This window comes from Daphnia magna, linkage group LG8, assembly GCF_020631705.1.
Source record: "Daphnia magna isolate NIES linkage group LG8, ASM2063170v1.1, whole genome shotgun sequence".
In the NCBI taxonomy this organism is placed as follows: Eukaryota; Metazoa; Arthropoda; class Branchiopoda; order Diplostraca; family Daphniidae; genus Daphnia; species Daphnia magna.
Window position 1 is genome coordinate 7,843,511 of NC_059189.1, and position 20,504 is coordinate 7,864,014.

A 20,504-nucleotide genomic window follows, 5' to 3' on the forward strand; every position below is an offset into this window, starting at 1 on the left:
ATTTCTTAATTGTGTCATTTACTGGTAATATAGTATGTGGAACGATCATTCGTGTATCGTTAATCAGCGCTGACAACAAGACTAAACGTTAGACTGGCATCGTTCGTACAAACGAAAAAAAAAAATCGTCTGCTTCGCCATAACATTCCTCGTTCCATACTTCCATTCCACTGCAAGTTAAAATGGCACCACCAAGTCGTCGTGTAGCATTTTCGGCCAAGGCAAAAAAGAAACAGTTGCAAAATAAACGTGAAGTCAACAGAGAGCGAGAGAGTCAAGGAGATGGCGATTTTTTGGAAAGACGTAAGTTTTTGTCTTAAGCGCACATAATGTTTTAACGTTTTAGCAACGTGGTTGTCTTGAATAGGTAAAAAGAACTATGTTGCCCAACACCTGTTGACTAATGATGGACCAGCAGCAGCATCTGGTTCCACAGAGGCAATTAACTTGCAACCTGGAAGGGGCAGAAATATCAACCGATACAACTTGAAATTTCATGTGGAAACCAAAGAGGAAATTGAAGCAAGGAAAGAGTTGGCAAGACAGGCTATCATACCTGAACCAGAGACAGGTCTTGAATTGGGAACTGATTTTTGTTTTGTTCCTGGTCTTGAGTTTCCTCAGCGACCAAAATGGGACTATAGTCTAACACAACAAATGCTGGTATTTACATTTAAATTGCTGCAACAGGTTCATATTTAAATAATTTTTTATACAGGACATGAAAGAAAACAAATATTTTCGGGAATATATTGATGGGATTGAAAAAACATTTCCGCTTGCTGAACTAAGCTACTTTGAATTGAATCTGGAAACATGGAGGCAGCTGTGGCGTGTACTTGAAATGGCAGACATTTTGCTAGTCGTTATTGATGCTAGGTTTCCAGTAAGTCTTTTTTTTTTGTCAATTTAATTACTGTGTTGTCATTTTTTTCCTTTCGTTTTTATCTAGTGCTTGCTGTTTCCTCCGTCCCTGTACCATTACGTTTCACAGCAGCTTAAACGAGATGTCATACTTGTCTTCAACAAAATCGACTTGGTACCCGCGTCCGTGTTAGCGGCATGGAAAAATTACTTTCAGACGCAGTTTCCTTTGTTACGCGTAATCATTCATAATATTTGGCGCCTTTTAAAAATAAATAATTATCGGTTTTTTATTCATCAGGTTGTTTTCTTCACTTCATTGCCTTCTTATAACTTACGGGGTGGAGAGCGGAAATCTGGTCTGAAGGCGCAACGGCGTAAAGGAACCATGAAAATGGCTGCAGAAGGAGCCCTTAAATTGCTTGAAGTACGTATTTACATTCTTTTGAATCCTTTTTTGCTGTTGTTCATCTTACATCCCAGTCTAATATGCCATTGTAATTAGGTTTGCGAAGACGTTTGTGGAATGCAAGGCATGTTTAATTATATTCGTATCTTGTGGTAAATATAATTAACGAGTGCAATTGGATTTAGTTGATCTAAGTGCATGGCGATCGAAAATCACTGAGGAGATAGCATCAAAAGGAGATGACGAAGAACTGGAAATTGGAGAAGTTATCCAACAGGTGTCTACCCGTCTTAACTCAAATCTTAGTATTTCGGCCTGTAATCCATCCATTTTGGCAATAGGTAAAGAAACCAGATGTAGGTTACCATCAACAAGAACGATTCCAAAGCGGCATGTTGACTATCGGATGCGTTGGTCAGCCAAACGGTATCACACAATCATTCTACAACAACGCGCAATTTTGAAAATTTTATTGATTTACTTGTTTGTTTATCTTAATAACTATTATTTGTTTAATATCTGGCAGTTGGAAAAAGTTCCTTGATTAATGCTTTGATGGGGAAGAAGGTAAGTCTTGTAGCGTGTAGGTTCGTTCGTTTCACAAATGACCAAATGTTTTCTATAGGTCGTGAGCGTTTCCAGAACACCTGGTCACACCAAACACTTCCAGACTATTTTTCTGACGCCCAATGTGAAATTGTGTGATTGTCCGGGTTTGGTTTTCCCTTCCAAACTGCCACGGACGTTGCAAGTGTTGGTTGGTAGCTATCCCATCGCCCATCTTCGAGAACCGTACACGGCTGTTGGCTACATCGGAAAATATTTGAATTTGCCAGAGTTGCTTAAAATTGAGCATCCTAGCGGTGAAAAATCGAACGAGGGCGTCGAATGGTCCGCTTATGACATCTGTGAAGGATGGGCAATGAAACGAGGATTCATGACTAAAAAGGCAGCCCGCCCAGACGTGGCTCGCTCCGCCAACCACCTTCTCAGGCTCAGTTTGGAAGGCAGAATCTCTTTATATTTGCGACCACCAAATTATAAAGCAGAAGAGGGCAAATGGCAATCACATCCCGATGTTGTGGAAATCACCAACATTCAAGCACTCGGCAAAAACGAAGACGATGGTTGGTTGACAGCAGCGGTTGAGGTGGATGAAGCGGAATCAGATGAAAACGAAGACGAAAGCGGAGACGAAAGCGAAGACGTCAGTGAAGATGGTGATAAAGTCCCTGCATCTACCAACAAATTTGCTCTATTGGAAGATGACGATTAAATAAGCCTTAATAACTAAAGCACTACGTGATACTAATAAAAGATAAATTGAATCACAAATGAACGTCGTTTATTTGAAAGAGCACTAGTCGGAACGCTTTTCAGTTTCCATAATAACATCAGTTCACATCGCCATGGATTCCATAAGAAGCCACTGAGCAAGAAGAGGAGATACATTTTTATTTTAATAGAGTCATTCCAGCTTACAAAACTTTTCAACTCCACGTAAAGTAAAAACTCCCGACACTATCAATTAATCTCCTACATTTCAGAAGAAATTAACCAGTCTGCGAGACAACTTCTAGATGTGAATTTGTTTAGGTAAGAAAAAAGCCAGAGAATTGAGAGGTTGGATTTAGCGTTTTTCTTCTAAATTCAACCCCTGGTAAAGAGATTTGAAGTGTAGACAAAAATCGGCCGAATAGAAAATACCATGCACATTCTTTCGGTAAGCCAAGAATAAGAAACCAGATTGATCTAATTTCGCATTTACTGTACAGAAAAATCACAACGGGTCAACAACGTGTCCCTCTTAATATTAAAAAAATAAGAGCATCGAAGCTCTCAATTGGCCCCGAATTAGAATGTGAAAAGCAAGTTCAGTGCCACTTGTAAAAAGTTCGAAAAATGAAGAAAAATGAAGGGGGAAAAAAAAAAAAAAGAAAAAGAAAAAGAGGAAAAGAAGTAATTACATATGGGAATTTCATCCACACCTACACGTATACTCTCTCTCACACACATACATACATCGAAAAAAGAAACATTTTTGTAGAATCAAGTAGCGCTTAATCGTCGGGTTACCCAATGGGCTGTCTTATCGTCGTCGAACTGCTTTGCGAATTTTGCGATTGGGCCCACCTGCACTGCCCGTGTTGTCAAAAGGGTTGGCTCCATGAAAACCGGAAGCAAATCCGGGAGACGGAGCATCAGGTGTTGTGAATCCCGGAGACGAGGCAAAATTGAAACCCGAATTTACCGCCGGTGTAGGAGCAGTTCCAAACTGGAAAAGACCAGTCGGTTGTTGTGGAACTACAGAAGGAGATGCGACGGTGGGTGCCCCAAAATTGAAACTAGATGCGGCATTGAAGGTAGGAGCAGGAGCGGTGGCACCGGAAGGTTGGGCACCAAATGAAAATGGAGACGCGGAAGATGAGGAAGTGGCGGCGGCTCCAAAACCTGTTGGCGGTAAAGTACCAAATGGCGTGGCTCCGAAAGGAGTAACAGAAGATTTCGTAGCCATTTCACCGAATGCCGGGGTAGAAGACGTTGACGAATTAAAACCCATAAATGGCGCAGCTGTGGTCTTAGTAGTGGCGCTGGCACCAAAAGATCCAAAACTAGGAGCCGTAGACGTTGCTGTTTCCTGAGGCGTTCCAAAGCTAAACTGTAATTTAGGTGCCTCTGACGGGGTTGCTGCTGCGGCCGCCGATGCAACATTGCCAGATCCAAAAGAAAAGACGCTTCCTGCTGGTGTCGTCGACGTCGTTGCTGCTGTTACAGGCCCGCCAAATCCAAATCCACCAACACTGCTGCTGGAAAGTTTTGGTGTTTCTTTAGGAAATTGGTACGGCGGTGGTGCTGAGGCTCCGAAACTGAATGGTGCTTGCGAAGATGAGGGTGCCAGGCCAAACGAAAACCCACTAGACGACGACGACGTCGTAGTAGCTCCTGTGGTTGAACCGAACGTGAAAATGGAACTAGAACTTGACGGCACCAGCGATCCAACTGCAGCGGTAGTAACAGCCGAAGTGGTTGGTAAACCGAAAGCTGTCGGGGCGGCCGAAGTGGTGGGTAAAGCGAAAGCCGTCGGAGCTGCCGAAGTGGGGGGTAATCCAAAAGTTGTTGGGGCGACAGAAGTGGTCGGCAAACCGAAAGCTGTCGGGGCGGCCGAAGTAGTCGGCAGGCCAAAAGTTGTAGCAGCCGTCGATATCGCTGGTAAACCGAACGTCGTCGGGGCGGCTGTTGAGGCTGGCACACCGAAAGCTACAGGTGCAGTAGTTGCTGATGGTAAACCAAAAGCTGTTGCGACCGTTCCGGCAGTTTTCATACCGAACGCCGAAGACGTGGCAGTCGTTGATGGAACACCGAAAGTGGTTGCTGTACTTGCAGCCACACCGCCAAAGGTAGTTGGACCACCAAAATTAAAAGTGGGGGCTGCAGTAGGTTTGAACAGCGCTTCGGAAGATGCTGAAGTAGCAGCTCCAGTAAAATTAAAAGAGGTCGATGATGTGGTCGGTGCCAACAATGAACTTTTAGAAGTTTCCGCTTCTTTTCCAGTGGTCCCCGTTCCCAGCTTCAGAGTAGATTTTTCTCCACTGCCAAACGAAAATGAAGTCTTTGCTTGATCTCCTGCTCCGAACGAAAATGTGGGCGCCGAGGTGACAGGTGTCTGACCAACGACCAAGGGAGCCGTTGGTTTTTTCCCTAGGATGTCCATCACACTGCCCGTTTCAAGTAAGGATGTTTTGGGAGCCGGAACAACAGGTGCTGTACCAAAGCTAAAAATGGGGCTCGCTTTGGAGGCTGGGGTTGTAGTAGTTGCTGCAGCACTGATCCCTGTCGCTACCTGAGGGACGAGGGCCGGGACCTTAAAGATTTGTGGTTCTGTTTCAGATTTTGCCGAAGAATCTGAGGTCAAGCTTTGACCTACCATATTCGTTTCTTCTGCTTTATTTGTTGTTGGTTCGGACGATTTGAAACCGAATAACTGGATAGGCTTTAAAGCAGACTCAGAAGACACGATAGGGGTGGTAACGTTTGTTTCTTCTGTTTTCTTATCATTTCCAAATTTGAATCCACGAATTGGTTCCGCGGTTGTTTTGCTTGGCTCGATTGATGCACCAAATTTGAAACCGCCTTTTTCAGTTTTGGCCGGTTCAATGGATGCAACAACAGGAACCGATTCTACTTTCTTGGGTTCAATCGTATTTCCAAACTTAAATCCGGGAGTTTCCTTTACTTCTTTTGGGACCTCAGGTGGGACGCCAAATTTGAATCCAGCAGAAGAATCTTCTTTTTTGTTCGATAATCCAAACGAGAATCCTGTTGTCTGGGACGAAGTTGATGATGATTCCGTTCCAAACTTGGTACTTGTCTGTGCCGGTTGGACGCCAAATTTAAAAGTAGAAACCGCAGATGGAGCGACGGCAGACTTAGTTCCCGGGCGAGGTTCCTCGCAAGATTTGCATCGATTATCTGTATCCGAATTCCTGACCATGCAAACTGAACATTCCCATTGAGTGGAGGCCATTTTGAATTGATCGCCAAACCCACTTGTGGTAGGCTTGGGGGCAATAGGTACAGTGCTTGCTGGTTTCGATGCCACGGCAGGAGATTCGCATGCTAGACATGAAGTTTTGCTTTTAGGGTTTGTAACGCAACAGACAGAGCACGTCCATGAATCAGTGGGCGGTTTGAATTTCTCTCCAAATCCTGAAGTTGCTGGGATCTGTGAAGTGGCTGTTTCTGTTGCAGATGCTACATCTTGAGTTTTCTCTTTAAGGACTTCAAGGACACTACCTGATTTCAAGTTTAATTCCATCGCCCGAACAGGCCCCTTCTCGGTTGCCTTTCCAGTAGCAGGCTTAACAAGTAGGGGAGAACTAAAGTTGAAACTAGGCGGTTTCGAACTTGTCGTTGTTTCTACTTCATATGAGCTGACCGTAACCAAGGGCGCCGAAAATGTGAAAGTTGGACGAGAAACTGAAACGCTTATCGCAGCGGAATTAACTAATCCATTAGAACTGGTTCCTGCAGACGCTAATGTTTTCACTGAAGAGGAAGCAACGGTTTGTGTTGGTGCCACCGAGAGTGACGGTAGCAAACTGAAGCTAGGTAAACTAGTTAAACCGAGGGGCATCGGAACAGCTGCGAGTTCTTCTATTTCATTGTGTTCGTCCTCCTGAATACGGGGAGCTGATTTACGAACAGGGGCAGACGTTCGCATTCGCATCTTCCCACCAGCCTGTGTGCTGATGGGGGTACTCGAGACTGCCGCTGATTCTAGCGGATGGATACTTGTTGGCGCTTGTCGGGCAACGATCTGTGCCGGAGTACCAACAGATAGTTTGGACGTTGGAGGTCCCAAATTTGGCCGTCGTCGGCTTAAACCGAATCCTTTCGATGCCAGAAAAATATAATTAATTCGTCGGTTTGCTACTACGCAACTACTCAGACATTTACCGGTAAAAGAAAGTTCGTCGTCGTGCGAAGAAACCGACCGTCTGCTGATGGATGTTGCAGGAATTCTCTTCGCATCTCTTACTGGTGTAGACATCGCTTCAAGCGCTTGAAGAATTCGTTGTGCTGAGCTACTGAGTACCACATTAGATGATGACATTGTTGTCGAAACAGAACCACTTGGAGTAGGTGGAGCTGAAGAAACGGATGCAGGTCTAGCCTGAATTCGATTCCGTACGTATGGGAATAATGTGGTAGACGGTTGTAGGGCCGCACGGCGATAAGCTGAAGCTCCACCGTAAGTCGTTCTACCAGCATAAAAAGGCGAGTCTACAACACTTTCGTTCAACAACGACCGTCTCGCTTCCTACAGAAAACACCAATTATTAACTACGATTCTTTTTTCGAGGAAACAAAACACTTACGGCAGCGGTTGGGCCAAAGGAAGTTACATTGAAACGTGGCCTTTTGCTACCAAAAGACGATAACTGAGGAAGTGAAATATCTCGTTTGTTTGCAGAGCGATTAAGTGAAGTATCTTCTTTGTCAAAAAAGGAGACAGCAGTTTCATCTGCAAGTTCAAAATAATTTTCATGTGATTGGAACAGGAAAAGAATAAATCAACTGTCATCTTTAAAAAGACTCACCTATAACCTTCGGAAATCTAGATTCTTCTGTAGCATTGACAGACAAATTTGATTCTTGACCAAATGTGTGAAGGCTAAGGGTTTTACGCCCACGGTTGGTTTTGAGGTCAACAGCTAAAGATTTGCTCAACGAGCTTCCAATAATTTGTAATGAAGATTGATTTATACTGAGAGGTTCACCAACATTTCTGTTTTCCCTCTTATGTTCAGGGTGGGGTAATAAAGAGGAACACCCACTAGTTGACTCCGAGTTAGAGTCATCATCACCTGTAAGAATGCATACATAAACATAAAGATAACAGTAAAATCCAAAAATTTTTTTTGAACAAACCATTTGTCTGAACTAATTGTTCCCTAGAGGTTGATTCAACTACAACTGGCTCTGGAAACAAGTCCAAGGCAGGAACATCTGGAACGGCTCTTCCTGTAAGGGAAAAATCATATTAGTTTTATACAGTTAAAAATAATTCATTAACTGTAAAATCACCACTGTTTTGCTCTCTAAATGTTCCTGGGGGTCGGCGAAATATGAAGGATTCTCTTTCCACTCCTTCTTGGTAAGAACTACTTCCACCATTGCTTGCTGAGCTCGTTGACGGCACAGGTTGTTCCTGCTCAACTTCTTCATTTTCATCATCTTCCTTCTTAGGAGATGTTGACTGCAACCAATTGACCAGCCAAGAAGGTTGTGGCAATAATCCGGTGACCGAATCCGTTACTCGTCTTAAAATTGACTGATTGAGAAAAAGCCGGATGCGTTGAGGGCAAGAAAACACGTACAATTGAACAAGTCCTACCTTTGGTCTTTCGTATGGTTTAGAATTTTTGCTCCGTCTTGCCTTGACTTTACCTAAATTGTCTTCCCACATGACTGTTTCGCAAAGTGTCAATCAATAATGGGAACCTGATAGTGATGTAAGGAAATAAGTTTTTAACCCGTCGCACAACGACCCACACGCGGCGAGGAAAAGTGTCGAGAAAAGATGGCGGATTCAAAGTTTCTGATTGGCGGTTAGACGAAACAAATGAAGAACACATCAGAAAGAGAGCTTATACCATTTACTGATAGATGGCAGTATCTGCTTGTGGGGCAACATAGGTGCATGAAGTATACCTATAAATGGTATACTTCATGATAGGTGTATGCGGCACAATTGAGTTCATCTTTAATTTTTATAATTCTAATAATATTCTATTCTACTAATAACCGCTGTACTTGCTAGTCAAATCAAAAGGTATTAGTTTTAAAAACAACTAGCTTCCCGTTTGGGCTTGATCAATCTTCTGTATCTGACTAATGGCGATCAATTTCAACCGCCAAAAATGCTATGTCAAAAGCACAAAATAGCATAAAAACAAGCCATGTAGCCTGGATTATTTCATTAAAAAGCCGTTTTTGAAATTCGTTTTTGCTATTTCTAGTTTATGGCCAATGTTAACGAGGCAGGATTCTTTGGAATAACACAAAATTCTGCGCTTGTTGGTTTCGGAATTTATCGTTTAACTTTTCACAAAGTGACGACATCGAAAAATGCACTATGGGAAGCATACTTTTTCTCCAAACATGAGACGGTTGTTTCGAGTGTAAACGTGGATGTATTACCTGTCTATCACTTGTCTGACTCAATGCTGTTTGAACATGAACTAGTACTATCTCCACATCAAGCAGCAATTTAAGCGCATTGGTCGCACGATTATCGAAAACTTGTAATTTTAAAAATGTTATCGGATAATTAAGAGCCAAGTTACAACTTACTAAAAAGTAGAGATATCACTATCGATTTTCTCTGTGAGAGAATTATGTAACTGATAGCTCAATGCTTTGAAAGTTTCTACCTTCGAATAAGGGAATCGCTATAACAACCAGGGACCTAATAGGTAGCCAAGAACAAGTGTCACCCTAATTTTCTCTTGCCTGCCGCAATAACAAAGACTCGTCGTTCCAGTGTCATTTCAAAACGAAGAGGATTCGTATTCCTCCATGTTGCTGACCGTACTCCTCCATGTAGAAAACGGGAATTCTCCATATGGAGATTTTACATTTCCATTTGAAATTTTCCATCTCTAAAAATGCCCATCTTCCTTTTTAAAATGTAAGTATCCTTGTAGACATTGAACTACTTTTGATGTAAGTTATGCTGTTTACGTAGGTTGCGTCATATTATATGTTTCACCAACTAATAGACATTGTTTGGTATTGATGGTAAACTTTATGTTCGTTGTAGCACGGACTCTCCACAGTTCTATTAAAATAGTAAAGATAAACCCTATGTTGTATACGATTATAAGCAATTTCGTATTTGAAAAATTATATTGGATAAGTGAGGACAAAGTTAAAATGACTAAAACGTGGGGCTGTCCTTCAATTTTCGCTGCGAGGAAAGTGCATAAATAGTAACTCCTCCTTTAAAAATTATTCACTCAACTTGTGAAGACACAGTAGCCTACTTCAAATATCACTCACTGATGCTCAGTTTGGTTCTTATTTCTTCTCACTCGTGGTCAACCGGATTGAATGCTTATTGTCCTTCTAGTTGTAATGTAAAAGGACGATATATGTTATCCCATGTGCTATGTCATATGGTGCAGTATAAAGTATAAATTAACTATTTTTCAACTATGTACTAATTAGCACTACAGGAATTATATCCATGTTTAACCCCTATTTCCTTGAGGTATATGCAATCTATTAGCGAATGCATACCACAGTATCGTGCGGAAATTGAATCACTTAAGACTATACTAAGGTATTCTTCCACTTGAGTATCAACACGTAATGACTCGTAGGATTTTGCAAGTAACTATCACAACAATTCTTATGAATCATGGTGCTACCTAGAGATATATCTCTCTAGCTGGGATATTATCTTTACTATATCAATTCAATATGACAGCAGTAATTTACATCCGATTTCGACGATGTATTACATTTTTCATTACAGAAGTGAAGTGGCATAATGCTAACTGACTTGATTCTTGATTGATTTCTTTGATAATCAATATCAATATTTTTGTTTTCACAGAAAGTCATGTAAAAGGACACTGTAAGCCGGCGAGTAAGGAAAAAAAAATCACTACAATGAAGAAGCCAAAACGGATATACAACAAAAAGAGATTTTCACTTTCCTCGTAGCAAAAGGCTATAAGGAATAGAAAAAAGAGGAGGGAAAAAAAAAAAATTTATACTTAGACCGCAGCTTTACTATCGCTCGGAGAAAATATACAAATTTGCATGTTGTGAGGATTCCGGGCAATTTTGAATTATTGGTTTTCCGAACTTCGTTGATCTGCGTTTGCTTTGTTTGGGCCAGCCATATCATCAAGAGCCCCTTCGGCAATTAATTTCAACATATTGGAAGCAGCCTACATACGAAAATTTGAGATATTTCATTTACGTTAAGTTACATTATTAATTTGGCCAAGGGATAAATACGTTATCATGAGCTTCTTCCAAAGTGGCACCAAGCCCGTGGGACACTTGGGGCGGGTTCGTGTTTAACGTCACGAGACTAACAAAATCTCCTTTTTTACCCTAAACAATTGGGGATTCGAGTAATCAAAGAGTATTATATTGTAAACGGAAATTCCATACCTTCGGGAAATCCGAAAATTCAACCTCGTATTCAAGAACTTGGGCTAAGTAGCGCAGACGAATCTCCGGACGCAATCCCCCAGAATTCTGGAATAGATTTTCCACAATTGAGCTAATTGATCAAAACATGAAAATGAATAGACATACTTTAGGCGGAATGACCGGCTGCGAAGATTCTTGGATTCCAGCAACAGTCGATGCATTAGTATTGCGGCAAAGATCTATTTTTTTGCCAGGAGTAGTTCCTATTAAGAGAAGGCCAGGAACCATTTGACGACCAGCGCAATTGACAGTAGACACTGATGCGTTTGATACGGAAGAAAGTGGTTCGACAGTTGTTTCACCTTCAATCGGCGATAACTTTCTAGTATCGCTGAGAGCATCCAAAGCCTTAAGAGCTGCAGCACGTTTCGCTTCTTTCTTTTTGGTTCCAACACCTGTTGCAGTGATTGAACCAACGGTAACTTCCACTACAAACTCGGGGGACTGACGTGGAATACCGCGTTCTGATAAAACAATAAACACTGGCTCCTTTTCCCTCCGCGCCTGTTGTAACTGTACCAGTTGCGAAATTGGGTCTTGGGGTATTGTACCAAGACTTCCGTTCGATGCAGATGTGACATCCTATCAATTACGCAATATAGAGCCACTACGCTAAAGGAAAATGAATTAAATGATAGCCAGTAGAAGCACCTTGACCAAATTTCGAGGTTTTTTCCTTGCGAGGCCTGATTTGCTTTTAACGCGGATGCGCGGTTGGCTAATGTTGTTTCCCTCACAAGGGCGCAAGATACCATTTCCATGTACTTTTTTTAATTCATCTAACATTAATTCTGCCGCTTTTCTCTTCGCCATCTACGAGAAACGAAATGGTAGATATGTAACGGTCAAGCGTTCAACAACAAGACGGCTTACCTTTTTACAGTTACCTTCTCCCTGTGTTGTAACTTCTCCAAGTTTGCACTGCACAACGAAATTTCTCATGTGGGGCGGCCCACTCTCATTCAACTAAACAAGAAAACCAGAATTTTAGTCATCACAAATACCATAAGGCTTGCACACGGCGAAGCGAACCAACTTACCAATGCAAATTCCACCGTTTGATTCAATTTCAGAGCCAATTCATGAGCTAGGGAGACAGGAGATTTTAAATCCGTGTCCGTATCTGCTTCACTGATCAGTGGACTATCTGTGTAAGACATACCGTTGCAATTCCGAACAACAAAAGCAGTTAAAAGAAAACTTGCCATCCAGTTGTGCTTTATTAACCGGTATTTGGTTTCGCAACTGCTCCAATGCCTGTTGAGCAGCGTGATGTCGTGCTGCTTGGGGTGACGGTCCTTCGCCCGTCACGAAAACTTGACCAACTGCCAAAGTAACTCGATGTCTCAGTGGTGTTGGTTGATGACGGTTAAAGTAATACTTCTTCGATACAATTCCAGGATAATCAAATCTAGGCATAGATTAGTTCAGAATAATGGTATACCTGGTTTGAATTGGAAGGAAACCTTTGAGGCGTGTACATGAAAGGACGTTGAAAGTTCGTGTTCAGAAACTTCCCCTTTTGATCGACTTGACTTAGGAGATGATCCCCTTTACAGAGGGGTGGTAGTTCTTCAGGCATCATCGGTTTAATTGAAAGTGGTGCCAAATTTGTATATACAGGTGGAAAATTCAGTTTCATTGCAAGGGCATTTAGTTCCACTGTTGGGGTAACAGGTTTGTCACTCTTAGAGCTTACAATGTGTTTCACTTTGCTTTTAGGTTCAGGAAGGATGAAGTTGGTTTTTTGAAGGGCCAATTCTGCAGCAGCATGTTGGGCTTTTTTAATACTTTGCCCAGATGCAGTATACTGTTCATCACCTATATAACTTAAAGTTAAAAATGGGAATACATGTTATACAGTTTTTTTTTTTCAATTACCCAATTTGAGATTTACAACAAAAATTTTTTGGTGTGGAGGTCCTGATTCTTCTGTCAGACGGTATTGGGGATGTATCTAGAATGACAAAAGAAAGAAGGTTCAAATGAAATTTTTGTGACTGATAGGATTTTACCTTGTGGTGACGAGCCAGCTCATTGACTAGACACATGGGAGTTTTTTTTTTCCCTGACTGTTCACACATTTGTTGCAAAATAGTTGATAAATTATTTACATAGTTGCATTCACTTTCCTTATTTTTCTGAGTGCAGTCTACACTTTCCAGTGATTTGGCATTGTCTGTCTCTTCAATTAGTTCTGAACTTGGTTTTGGTGACAGGGCTTCTTGAGTGACATTTGATTGTTTCCAATTGGCTTCATGCTCTGTATATTTGACAAAATAAAAATAATAAATAAAAACTCTCCTAATAAACTCTTGCACAGGATAACAAGTAAGCAAGAAATTTCAAAGCGAACATTATTTTTTTTTAACGTTATAATACAAGAAGTAACAATTTAATAACGCTAAGCGATAAACCTATTGTTACAATCTCATACAACTGTGCCTTGTTTACTAACGTCAATATCCCTACCAAATGTTGCACTTTCTTTAGACCTCCTTCCTTGAATACGATGCATTACACACAAACCATAAAGGGATTTTAAAACGTAAATACAAAAATTGAAAAGTATTTCGTCGAATCAGAATTTCCTCGCTGTGTCCACAATATGGTAGGATTGGGTCAGAGTAAAATGCATAAGCGGAATGGGTAAACTGCGGACTTCCAGGTGTAAACTGGGCAGTGTTTTGCATCTGATCATGGTTAAAGAACCCTGGTTGAAGCTAGGGCTCGGCCCCGATCACATTCTAATCGGGGACACCGCTAAGCTTCCCCGATAAAAATCAATTGCGGAAGTTCGGTGCGGGGATTTCTTTTTTCGGTGCGGAACGGTGCTATAATCGGTGCTGCACCGATAACAACGCTTCAGCCATAGGGGGTTAGTCTTACCAGTGACCTTGCGTTCTGATAGGCCAACGAGAATCACGTGACTAGGGTCACATTTTTTTCTTGTTGGCCGCAGGGCAACTGCCATTTTAGATCACTATTCATTGATAATCGGGGAAGGCACCGATCACCGAAATCACCGCACCGGTAAAGATCATCCCCGCACCCAATCCACTAAAACGTTCCCCGATTGGCGCGGGGCCGAGCGCTAGTTGAAGCACGACAAAGCGCTAGCCCTCTCGGAAAAGGGATACCCGCATCCGACCTTCGAAGGAATAGCGGGGAGGTGTGGCCTAATTATGTTCTCTCGAATCAGCTCCACCTAGTGATAAGAGTGATGAGAGCCACAAGCAGCCAAAAGCTGAGAAATTTTTTTCGTCTGCTTTGAAGTTCATAAGCTGTTCTCTGATTGGTTCACTTCGCCATTGAATGTCCTCGTGTGATTGGTTCTTTTCTAAGAGGTACCCAACACATCCGCCTGGCGCACTGAACGAAGAGGACAGAAGTTCCTTCGAAGGTCGGATGCTAGTCTCCCTTTTCCGAGGGGGGATAGGGACTTTTGGGCTAGTTGCCCAAAGGACTCCAGGTTTTCCGACACTTGGACTTCTGGCACTCGACACTTGGACGACCGGTTCGCGACAGGAGGACATCTGTCTAGCGACGTTAGGACTACTGGTTCCCGACGTTTGGGCGCGACAATCAATGTTGCTGAACCCAGCAAGTCCTTTACGAGATTACAAGTGAACTCCCGGGCCAGCGACGTTTGGACTCTTTTTCTTTCGGTAAGTATTTTAAATTCGATTGGTCTTCATATTTCATTGTAATTATTGTCTAGCTTATATTTATCTTCTATTTATAGCTTGGATTTATCGGCTAGATTATAGATTCTCTTATTACTGTAATGTAAAAAAATTGAATACAATTACGTGAGTTTAGAGCCACTTGCAATCATTGTGTCATTGTTTTATTTACTTTTTGGACATGTCCTTTAACGAAAACCAAAGTGTTGTTTACGAATTAGTCGAGAATTTTGTGAAATCGCAAGAATGTCTGGCCAGCGAAGGCCTGGAGTTCGTGGACGGCAAGCAGTTGTTTAAGGGGCTTCCTTGCCTGTGTTATTTTTTAAGCCTTGTGTTATTTTTTAAGTTATTATTATTTTTTTTCCTTATGTCCTGCCGAAGTGTAACCAAGCACTGTTTAAATTTACGTTTGATCGTGATTGCCATATGTGAATCTACCCAGAAAAATTGTACAACCGTGAACGAAGAATTTTGTATTTATGTTGTTTAATACATTAACATTTGAACTACAATCTGTTTGTGTTCTGAAGTCTGACTGGAACAAACATGGTTACCCATGTTCGTTCCATTTCAGAGTACAATATTTACATAATTGTAATTAAACTTTTCTTCTATAATAAAAATAAATAAGTTATCCAGCCGATAAATGTAAGCACAAATATCTATACAATAATCATAGTCAATTAAAAATACCTATGTTCTTAACGATCCTTCAGCTGCAACAAATAAGCAAATCCGTGCGTCACTGGATTGGGAGTCCTTTTGTCGCTGGATGAGGAGTTCCTATGTCGTAAAGAACACTCGAAAAAAAAGAAAACAAAAACAAAAAGATTCCAAACGTCTATTACCCGGGAGTTCGAACGTCGATTGCCTAGGAGTCCACTCGTCGTTTAACTGGAAGTCTTTTCGTCGCTGAGTACTGGTCGAGTATTCTGCTAATTGGGTTCAGCAACATTTTGTTGTGTGTCCAAATGTCGGGAACCACTATTCCTAAAGTCGATGGGCAGATGTCCTGGCGTCGTGTGCCAGATGTCCAAGTGTCGGAAACCTGCAACCAAAAGTCGTTTACCCTGGAATCCTTTTGGTAACTCGCCCAAAAGAGTGCATGCCGTCTCCCTTTTCCGAGGGGGCTAGCGCTTATCGTGCTTCAACCAGGGGTCGAATTTTGAACACCGTACTTTTGCTTAGCCAAAAGTCGACTTAAGCCAACTTTTGCCAAGCCGACATAAGTCAAGTTCGGCTCGATAAGTAAAACTTATCGTTCTTCACTTAAGACGTGATTTTGAAATTTTTTTTTTGATACTTATGTCGGCTTAGCATTTTTTTCGCTAAACTTGTTAAAAGTAAGGCGGGGCTAATTTCGGCCAATGACGTTGAAACTTGCAAACGATTTCTGAAAACAAAGCACCCGAATTTACACGAAACAAGCATGACATAAGTATTTAAAAATTATTCTGATGTGTTTGCAGTGTTGTTTTTGCACAGGTGATATTTGGATGAAATGGGGCCGAAAACTGACGGAATGAAGGAGAAAGTGAAACGCGATATTTGGTACGATCGCGAGATGGATTATCTGTTGGCTTTATACATTGAAGAAAAGTTAAGTAATATATACGATATTAATCCAAGAAGTCTCCGTCACCTAGGCCAACCCTTTTTCAATGCCTTTTTACAAGGGATCACGGGATGCCACCTTCTTTTGTTTCAAGCAGACGATCAGCTGGTTGATGTTTTTTTTTTTTTTTTAAAGTTTATTTTTAAATGAAATTTGAGAGTTGACACCTGGCAGCCGTCAGCAGGTACACTTGTGTCTGGGTTATAAGGACGTAGCATATGCGAAGCCCCTTCAAACCACATCAACTGAATCAAACATCTATCTAGGGATCGGCCCCGACCCTAATCGTGGCGCATTTTGCCAATCGGGTTTCGAAATTCAGGGCTCGGGGCTGGACGTTCGGGGCTCGGGGTGAAAATTTTTGAACCCCGATCTTAATCGGGGTTGTATCGGGGTGCCTAATCGGGGAAGCCACCCCGATTACAATCAATAGATCGACGTAAAAACATAATCGATCGAGTCGAAATCGATTACTATGATGTAAATCGAGGAGTTCGCCCCTGTTGCCCTGATAAAAACCCGACCCAAATTCGTAGTTTGAATTCAGGCACCATTTTTGCAAATGGCGTCAGGGCAAGCGGGTTAACACCGATTTTTGCCCCGCCCCGCCCCATATGAAGAAATTGCACCCCCATTCAGCCCCGATTGCATTAACTCGGGGCGGGGCGGTTAACCCGATTATAGCTAATCGGGGCCGATCCCTACATCTATCTTTATAATGGCAACAAACCTTTTTTAACCAATAGATGTTTTTCACTCCTTTATCGGGTGAGTAGGGTTGGGACCAAAGCGGCTGTTGCGCTTTGGTACAATACCGCTAGGGTGTCTACCCTGACGCACGGCAACGTCCTTGACGCGTCGTATGCCCAATCCTCAAGTCTGTTTGAATGGGTCGATAGTTTGAAATTTTCAGTCATTTTTCCACAATTCTTCACAATATTGTCACGTTGTAAACGGGCGCAATCACTTAGGCTGTTTTCAGTCTCAATAAATGTAATTTTGAAAGCTGGCTCGAACTATTCGAATAAGCGCAGACTCCCAAAAACACTTCCACTGTCAACTTAACTCGACAATCCCACCACTAGTCACACTCAAAACTAAACTGCCCCCTCCTACTCTCTCTGTCTAACCGCCTTGAGCCTTCCTCTTCTTACCCCTTTTTCTTACAACAGAACGTTTGTGCTGTTCTGATAACAACAAGCGTAAGGATCACGTTGATGTATTTTCTCGTTTAAGAACAAGGGGAAACAAGGAGAATTTCTACGAATAGTAAGGGTAGACAAGGAGAACTTCCACGTACAGTAAATCGTATAAAGGACGACAATTTACCGCGTGACATTATTCCCCCCCGACTGAAATGATCGTCCCGATCATAAATGAGGAAGGAAGGGTAATGATTCCCATAATCCCATATTTGTTAGCCATATGAACTTGACAGAATTAACATGGAAATTCAAAACAAAGCAATTGAACACAAAATCCCAGATTAGTCATAAAGAACGATTGGATTGGAGGGTAAATAAATTGAAGACAAAAATAATGCGAGGGGAAGGGAAGCTAGTGGATGAACAAATTATTCTCCCCCTTATTTATTTTTTTTTTTATTTTATTTTTTTTTTACGATAGATTTTTTCTGAACCCATCAGCAGTGATGTCTTGATCGCAGGTTGTCATAGATGAGACGTGGGGCTGAGAAGGAATGGGTTGGTGGATTTTGGATAATTTCAGGTTTGTTTTTGGCAACCGCTTCGTCCACATCCTCGACGATCGCATCGTCCACCTCCGCGACGATCGCATCGTCCACCTCCGCGACGATCGCATCGTCCACCTCCGCGACGATCGCATCGTCCACCTCCGCGACGATCGCATCGTCCACCTCCGCGACGATCGCATCGTCCACCTCCGCGACGATCGCATCGTCCACCTCCGCGACGATCGCATCGTCCACCTCCGCGACGATCGCATCGTCCACCTCCGCGACGATCGCATCGTCCACCTCCGCGACGATCGCATCGTCCACCTCCGCGACGATCGCATCGTCCACCTCCGCGACGATCGCATCGCCCTCCTGGCTGGGATTTAGGGGAATAGGATTGGTAGGTGATTTATGAACGTTAGTTCGGGAAACATAAGGCTTAAGGTTACACACATGAACACGGTCAGTTTTTGTTTTCTGTCCTCGTTGACTCTTAACACCATAGACGACCTCGGAGAGCTTCTGAATTATCACAAATGGTCCGTAATAAGAGTGGAGCAACCTTTCAGACCGCCCCTTTTTCCGTACCGGCCGATGTACCCAGACGACCTCTCCTACTGCATAGGTTTTCTGTTTCGGCTTTCTTGTCGGTCGAACATATCACGGACCTGGAGGCTGAGTTCTCTTCCGATTTCCTTAAGATCACTGCTCACCTCTTTTTTTAGATCTTTCAGCGTTGAATTTAATTCTCCGCGTAATTCATAAGTTAAATCCTTTTTAAACTGTTGTAATTCTTCTTTGGTTACAAAAGGAGAACTTGGAGGGGCCAGGTGGGTCTGTAGCGTCATTAAGGGGGTACCCGTTGATATTTCCGCAGTAGACTGTTCAGCCAATAAAACGGCTTGACATTGAATTTGAACCAATCTCATGAAATCTTGAACATTATGTTCATCCGATTTAAGAAATGGGTAGACTTTCTTGACCAATGAACCCTTTAACCCACGTAGCAAATGCTGTAATTTAGTACCTTCGCTCATTTGCGGATTGACACAGGAGCAAAGGTAAATAACATCATGACAGTAACTTATTGCTTGTTCATTTTCACCCTGTACACGTGAGCGTAACTTGGCTTCCAAATCCAAGTCATAATTCGGCGGTTTAAATGCAAGAAGAAATCTGTCACGGATCTCAGCAAAGGTGGTGGGTCGTGGCGCTAAACTTAAATACCAGCGTCGTGCTATACCTTCAAGGAACATTCCAAAATTGCTGAGCTGCTGTTGGGGGGTCCATTGGTTGTAGGACGATATTTCTTCAAAACGAAACAACCAGTCGACGGAATCTTCCTTTGGGTCGCTCCGAAAGATGGGTGGCTCTCGTTCTCTAACACGTCTTCCGTCGCGACGCACAACTTCTGGATCAGGGGAAAGCTGAGCTCTGACCAAAGGAGGTATTGGGTTGCGTTCCATGTCCTCAACGCGAAACTGTACTCTTCTGCGTTCCATGTTGACTAACGGGTCTTCTTGTGTGGTCGAATAAAGCTGTAAAATCAGCAGCTTCTACCCTGCATCTCCACCAAATGTCACGTTGTAAACGGGCGCAATCACTTAGGCTGTTTTCAGTCTCAATAAATGTAATTTTGAAAGCTGGCTCGAACTATTCGAAGAAGCGCAGACTCCCAAAAACACTTCCACTGTCGGCTTAACTCGACAATCCCACCACTAGTCACACTCAAAACTAAACTGCCCCCTCCTACTCTCTCTGTCTAACCGCCTTGAGCCTTCCTCTTCTTACCCCTTTTTCTTACAACAGAACGTTTGTGCTGTTCTGATAACAACAAGCGTAAGGATCACGTTGATGTATTTTCTCGTTTAAGAAAAAGGGGAAACAAGGAGAATTTTACGAATAGTAAGGGTAGACAAGAAGAACTTCCACGTACAGTAAATCGTATAAAGGACGACAATTTACCGCGTGACAATATACACTATTTACTCACAAAAAACACGTTTATAACTGATCAAGGCATGAGTCTCTTTCGAATTTCGAGGTAATTCAATTGAGACAGCAGACGGCAGTCTGCTTTCCATGAAAAAAGATAAGACTTGGGGATTGGGCGTACGACGCGTCAAGGACGTTGCCGTGCGTCAGGGTTGACACATCATCATCTCATTCCATCATCTCCATCTCTGACTCCATCATATCCATCTCCGACTCCATCATCTCCTTCTCCAGCATTTTCTCCTCTACCACGTCCAGTATCTTTCTCTCCATCATCTCATTCTTCAACATCTTATTCTACATCTTCTCTACCACCTCTTATTTCTCCGTCCCCAACTTCTCCGTCCCCAGCTTTTCCGTCTCCAGCTTCTCCGTCCCCAACTTCTCCGTCCCCAACTTCTCCGTCTCCAGCTTCTACGACTCCAGCTTCTCCGTCTCCAGCTTCTACGACTCCAGCTTCTCCATCTCCAGCTTCTACGACTCCACCTTCTCCGTCTCCAGCTT

At 42.6% G+C, this 20,504-nt stretch overlaps 3 protein-coding genes and 2 long non-coding RNA genes across 9 annotated transcripts; 2 read left to right on the plus strand and 3 right to left on the minus strand.

Annotated features, from left to right (window-relative positions):
- Positions 1-113: 113 nt before the first annotated feature.
- Positions 114-3,191, plus strand: LOC116929699 (guanine nucleotide-binding protein-like 1). Its single transcript, XM_032937023.2, has 10 exons — positions 114-303; positions 368-663; positions 719-886; positions 953-1,102; positions 1,166-1,291; positions 1,370-1,397; positions 1,459-1,550; positions 1,615-1,699; positions 1,800-1,840; positions 1,899-3,191. The coding sequence occupies exons 1-10, from the start codon at positions 183-185 to the stop codon at positions 2,547-2,549; spliced, it is 1,758 nt and encodes a 585-aa protein (XP_032792914.1). The 5' UTR covers positions 114-182; the 3' UTR covers positions 2,550-3,191.
- On the minus strand, positions 2,602-8,375 carry LOC116932136 (nuclear pore complex protein Nup153). Of its 2 annotated transcripts, none has more exons than XM_032939881.2 (7): positions 8,172-8,375; positions 7,865-8,108; positions 7,706-7,798; positions 7,375-7,641; positions 7,153-7,298; positions 6,731-7,094; positions 2,602-6,664 (listed from the first exon to the last, which is right to left on the minus strand). In XM_032939881.2, the coding sequence occupies exons 1-7, from the start codon at positions 8,241-8,243 to the stop codon at positions 3,363-3,365; spliced, it is 4,488 nt and encodes a 1,495-aa protein (XP_032795772.2). In that variant the 5' UTR covers positions 8,244-8,375; the 3' UTR covers positions 2,602-3,362. The 2 variants fall into 2 exon arrangements, with proteins under 2 accessions (XP_032795772.2, XP_032795771.2); XM_032939880.2 differs by having other exon boundaries at positions 7,862-8,108.
- Positions 8,376-10,274: 1,899 nt separating this feature from the next.
- Positions 10,275-13,643, minus strand: LOC116932151 (double-stranded RNA-binding protein Staufen homolog 2). Of its 4 annotated transcripts, XM_032939929.2 has the most exons (13): positions 13,481-13,643; positions 13,024-13,271; positions 12,890-12,965; positions 12,475-12,829; positions 12,214-12,419; positions 12,049-12,155; positions 11,882-11,974; positions 11,660-11,821; positions 11,467-11,590; positions 11,114-11,403; positions 10,967-11,053; positions 10,808-10,906; positions 10,275-10,737 (listed from the first exon to the last, which is right to left on the minus strand). In XM_032939929.2, the coding sequence occupies exons 1-13, from the start codon at positions 13,524-13,526 to the stop codon at positions 10,636-10,638; spliced, it is 1,995 nt and encodes a 664-aa protein (XP_032795820.1). In that variant the 5' UTR covers positions 13,527-13,643; the 3' UTR covers positions 10,275-10,635. The 4 variants fall into 4 exon arrangements, with proteins under 4 accessions (XP_032795820.1, XP_045034006.1, XP_032795819.1 ...); XM_045178071.1 differs by having other exon boundaries at positions 11,114-11,590; positions 13,481-13,642; XM_032939928.2 differs by having other exon boundaries at positions 11,114-11,590; positions 12,214-12,388; positions 12,453-12,829; positions 13,481-13,642.
- Positions 13,644-14,084: 441 nt separating this feature from the next.
- On the plus strand, positions 14,085-15,206 carry LOC116934941. Its single transcript, XR_006650476.1, has 2 exons — positions 14,085-14,676; positions 14,899-15,206. It is a non-coding gene; the product is annotated as an uncharacterized LOC116934941 (long non-coding RNA).
- On the minus strand, positions 15,153-16,270 carry LOC123475434. The gene is made up of 2 exons (XR_006650475.1): positions 15,543-16,270; positions 15,153-15,477 (listed from the first exon to the last, which is right to left on the minus strand). It is a non-coding gene; the product is annotated as an uncharacterized LOC123475434 (long non-coding RNA).
- Between the last annotated feature and the right edge of the window lie 4,234 nt (positions 16,271-20,504).

What these genes read in the sequence shown, in the direction of transcription:
- LOC116929699 (XM_032937023.2), top strand. Translation starts at nt 183, where the DNA reads ATGGCACCACCAAGTCGTCGTGTAGCATTTTCGGCCAAGGCAAAAAAG. An exon ending in TGGCGATTTTTTGGAAAGAC is followed by an intron (nt 304 to 367) that starts GTAAGTTTTTGT and finishes TGTCTTGAATAG; the next exon opens with GTAAAAAGAACTATGTTGCC. An exon ending in ATGCTTTGATGGGGAAGAAG is followed by an intron (nt 1,841 to 1,898) that starts GTAAGTCTTGTA and finishes TGTTTTCTATAG; the next exon opens with GTCGTGAGCGTTTCCAGAAC.
- LOC116932136 (XM_032939880.2), bottom strand. Translation starts at nt 8,243, where the DNA reads ATGTGGGAAGACAATTTAGGTAAAGTCAAGGCAAGACGGAGCAAAAAT. An exon ending in ACAATTAGTTCAGACAAATG is followed by an intron (nt 7,642 to 7,705) that starts GTTTGTTCAAAA and finishes GCATTCTTACAG; the next exon opens with GTGATGATGACTCTAACTCG. An exon ending in TAGATTTCCGAAGGTTATAG is followed by an intron (nt 7,299 to 7,374) that starts GTGAGTCTTTTT and finishes TTGAACTTGCAG; the next exon opens with ATGAAACTGCTGTCTCCTTT.
- LOC116932151 (XM_045178071.1), bottom strand. Translation starts at nt 13,526, where the DNA reads ATGCATCGTATTCAAGGAAGGAGGTCTAAAGAAAGTGCAACATTTG. An exon ending in TGTTGTAAATCTCAAATTGG is followed by an intron (nt 12,830 to 12,889) that starts GTAATTGAAAAA and finishes TAAGTTATATAG; the next exon opens with GTGATGAACAGTATACTGCA. An exon ending in TAATAAAGCACAACTGGATG is followed by an intron (nt 12,156 to 12,213) that starts GCAAGTTTTCTT and finishes TGTCTTACACAG; the next exon opens with ATAGTCCACTGATCAGTGAA.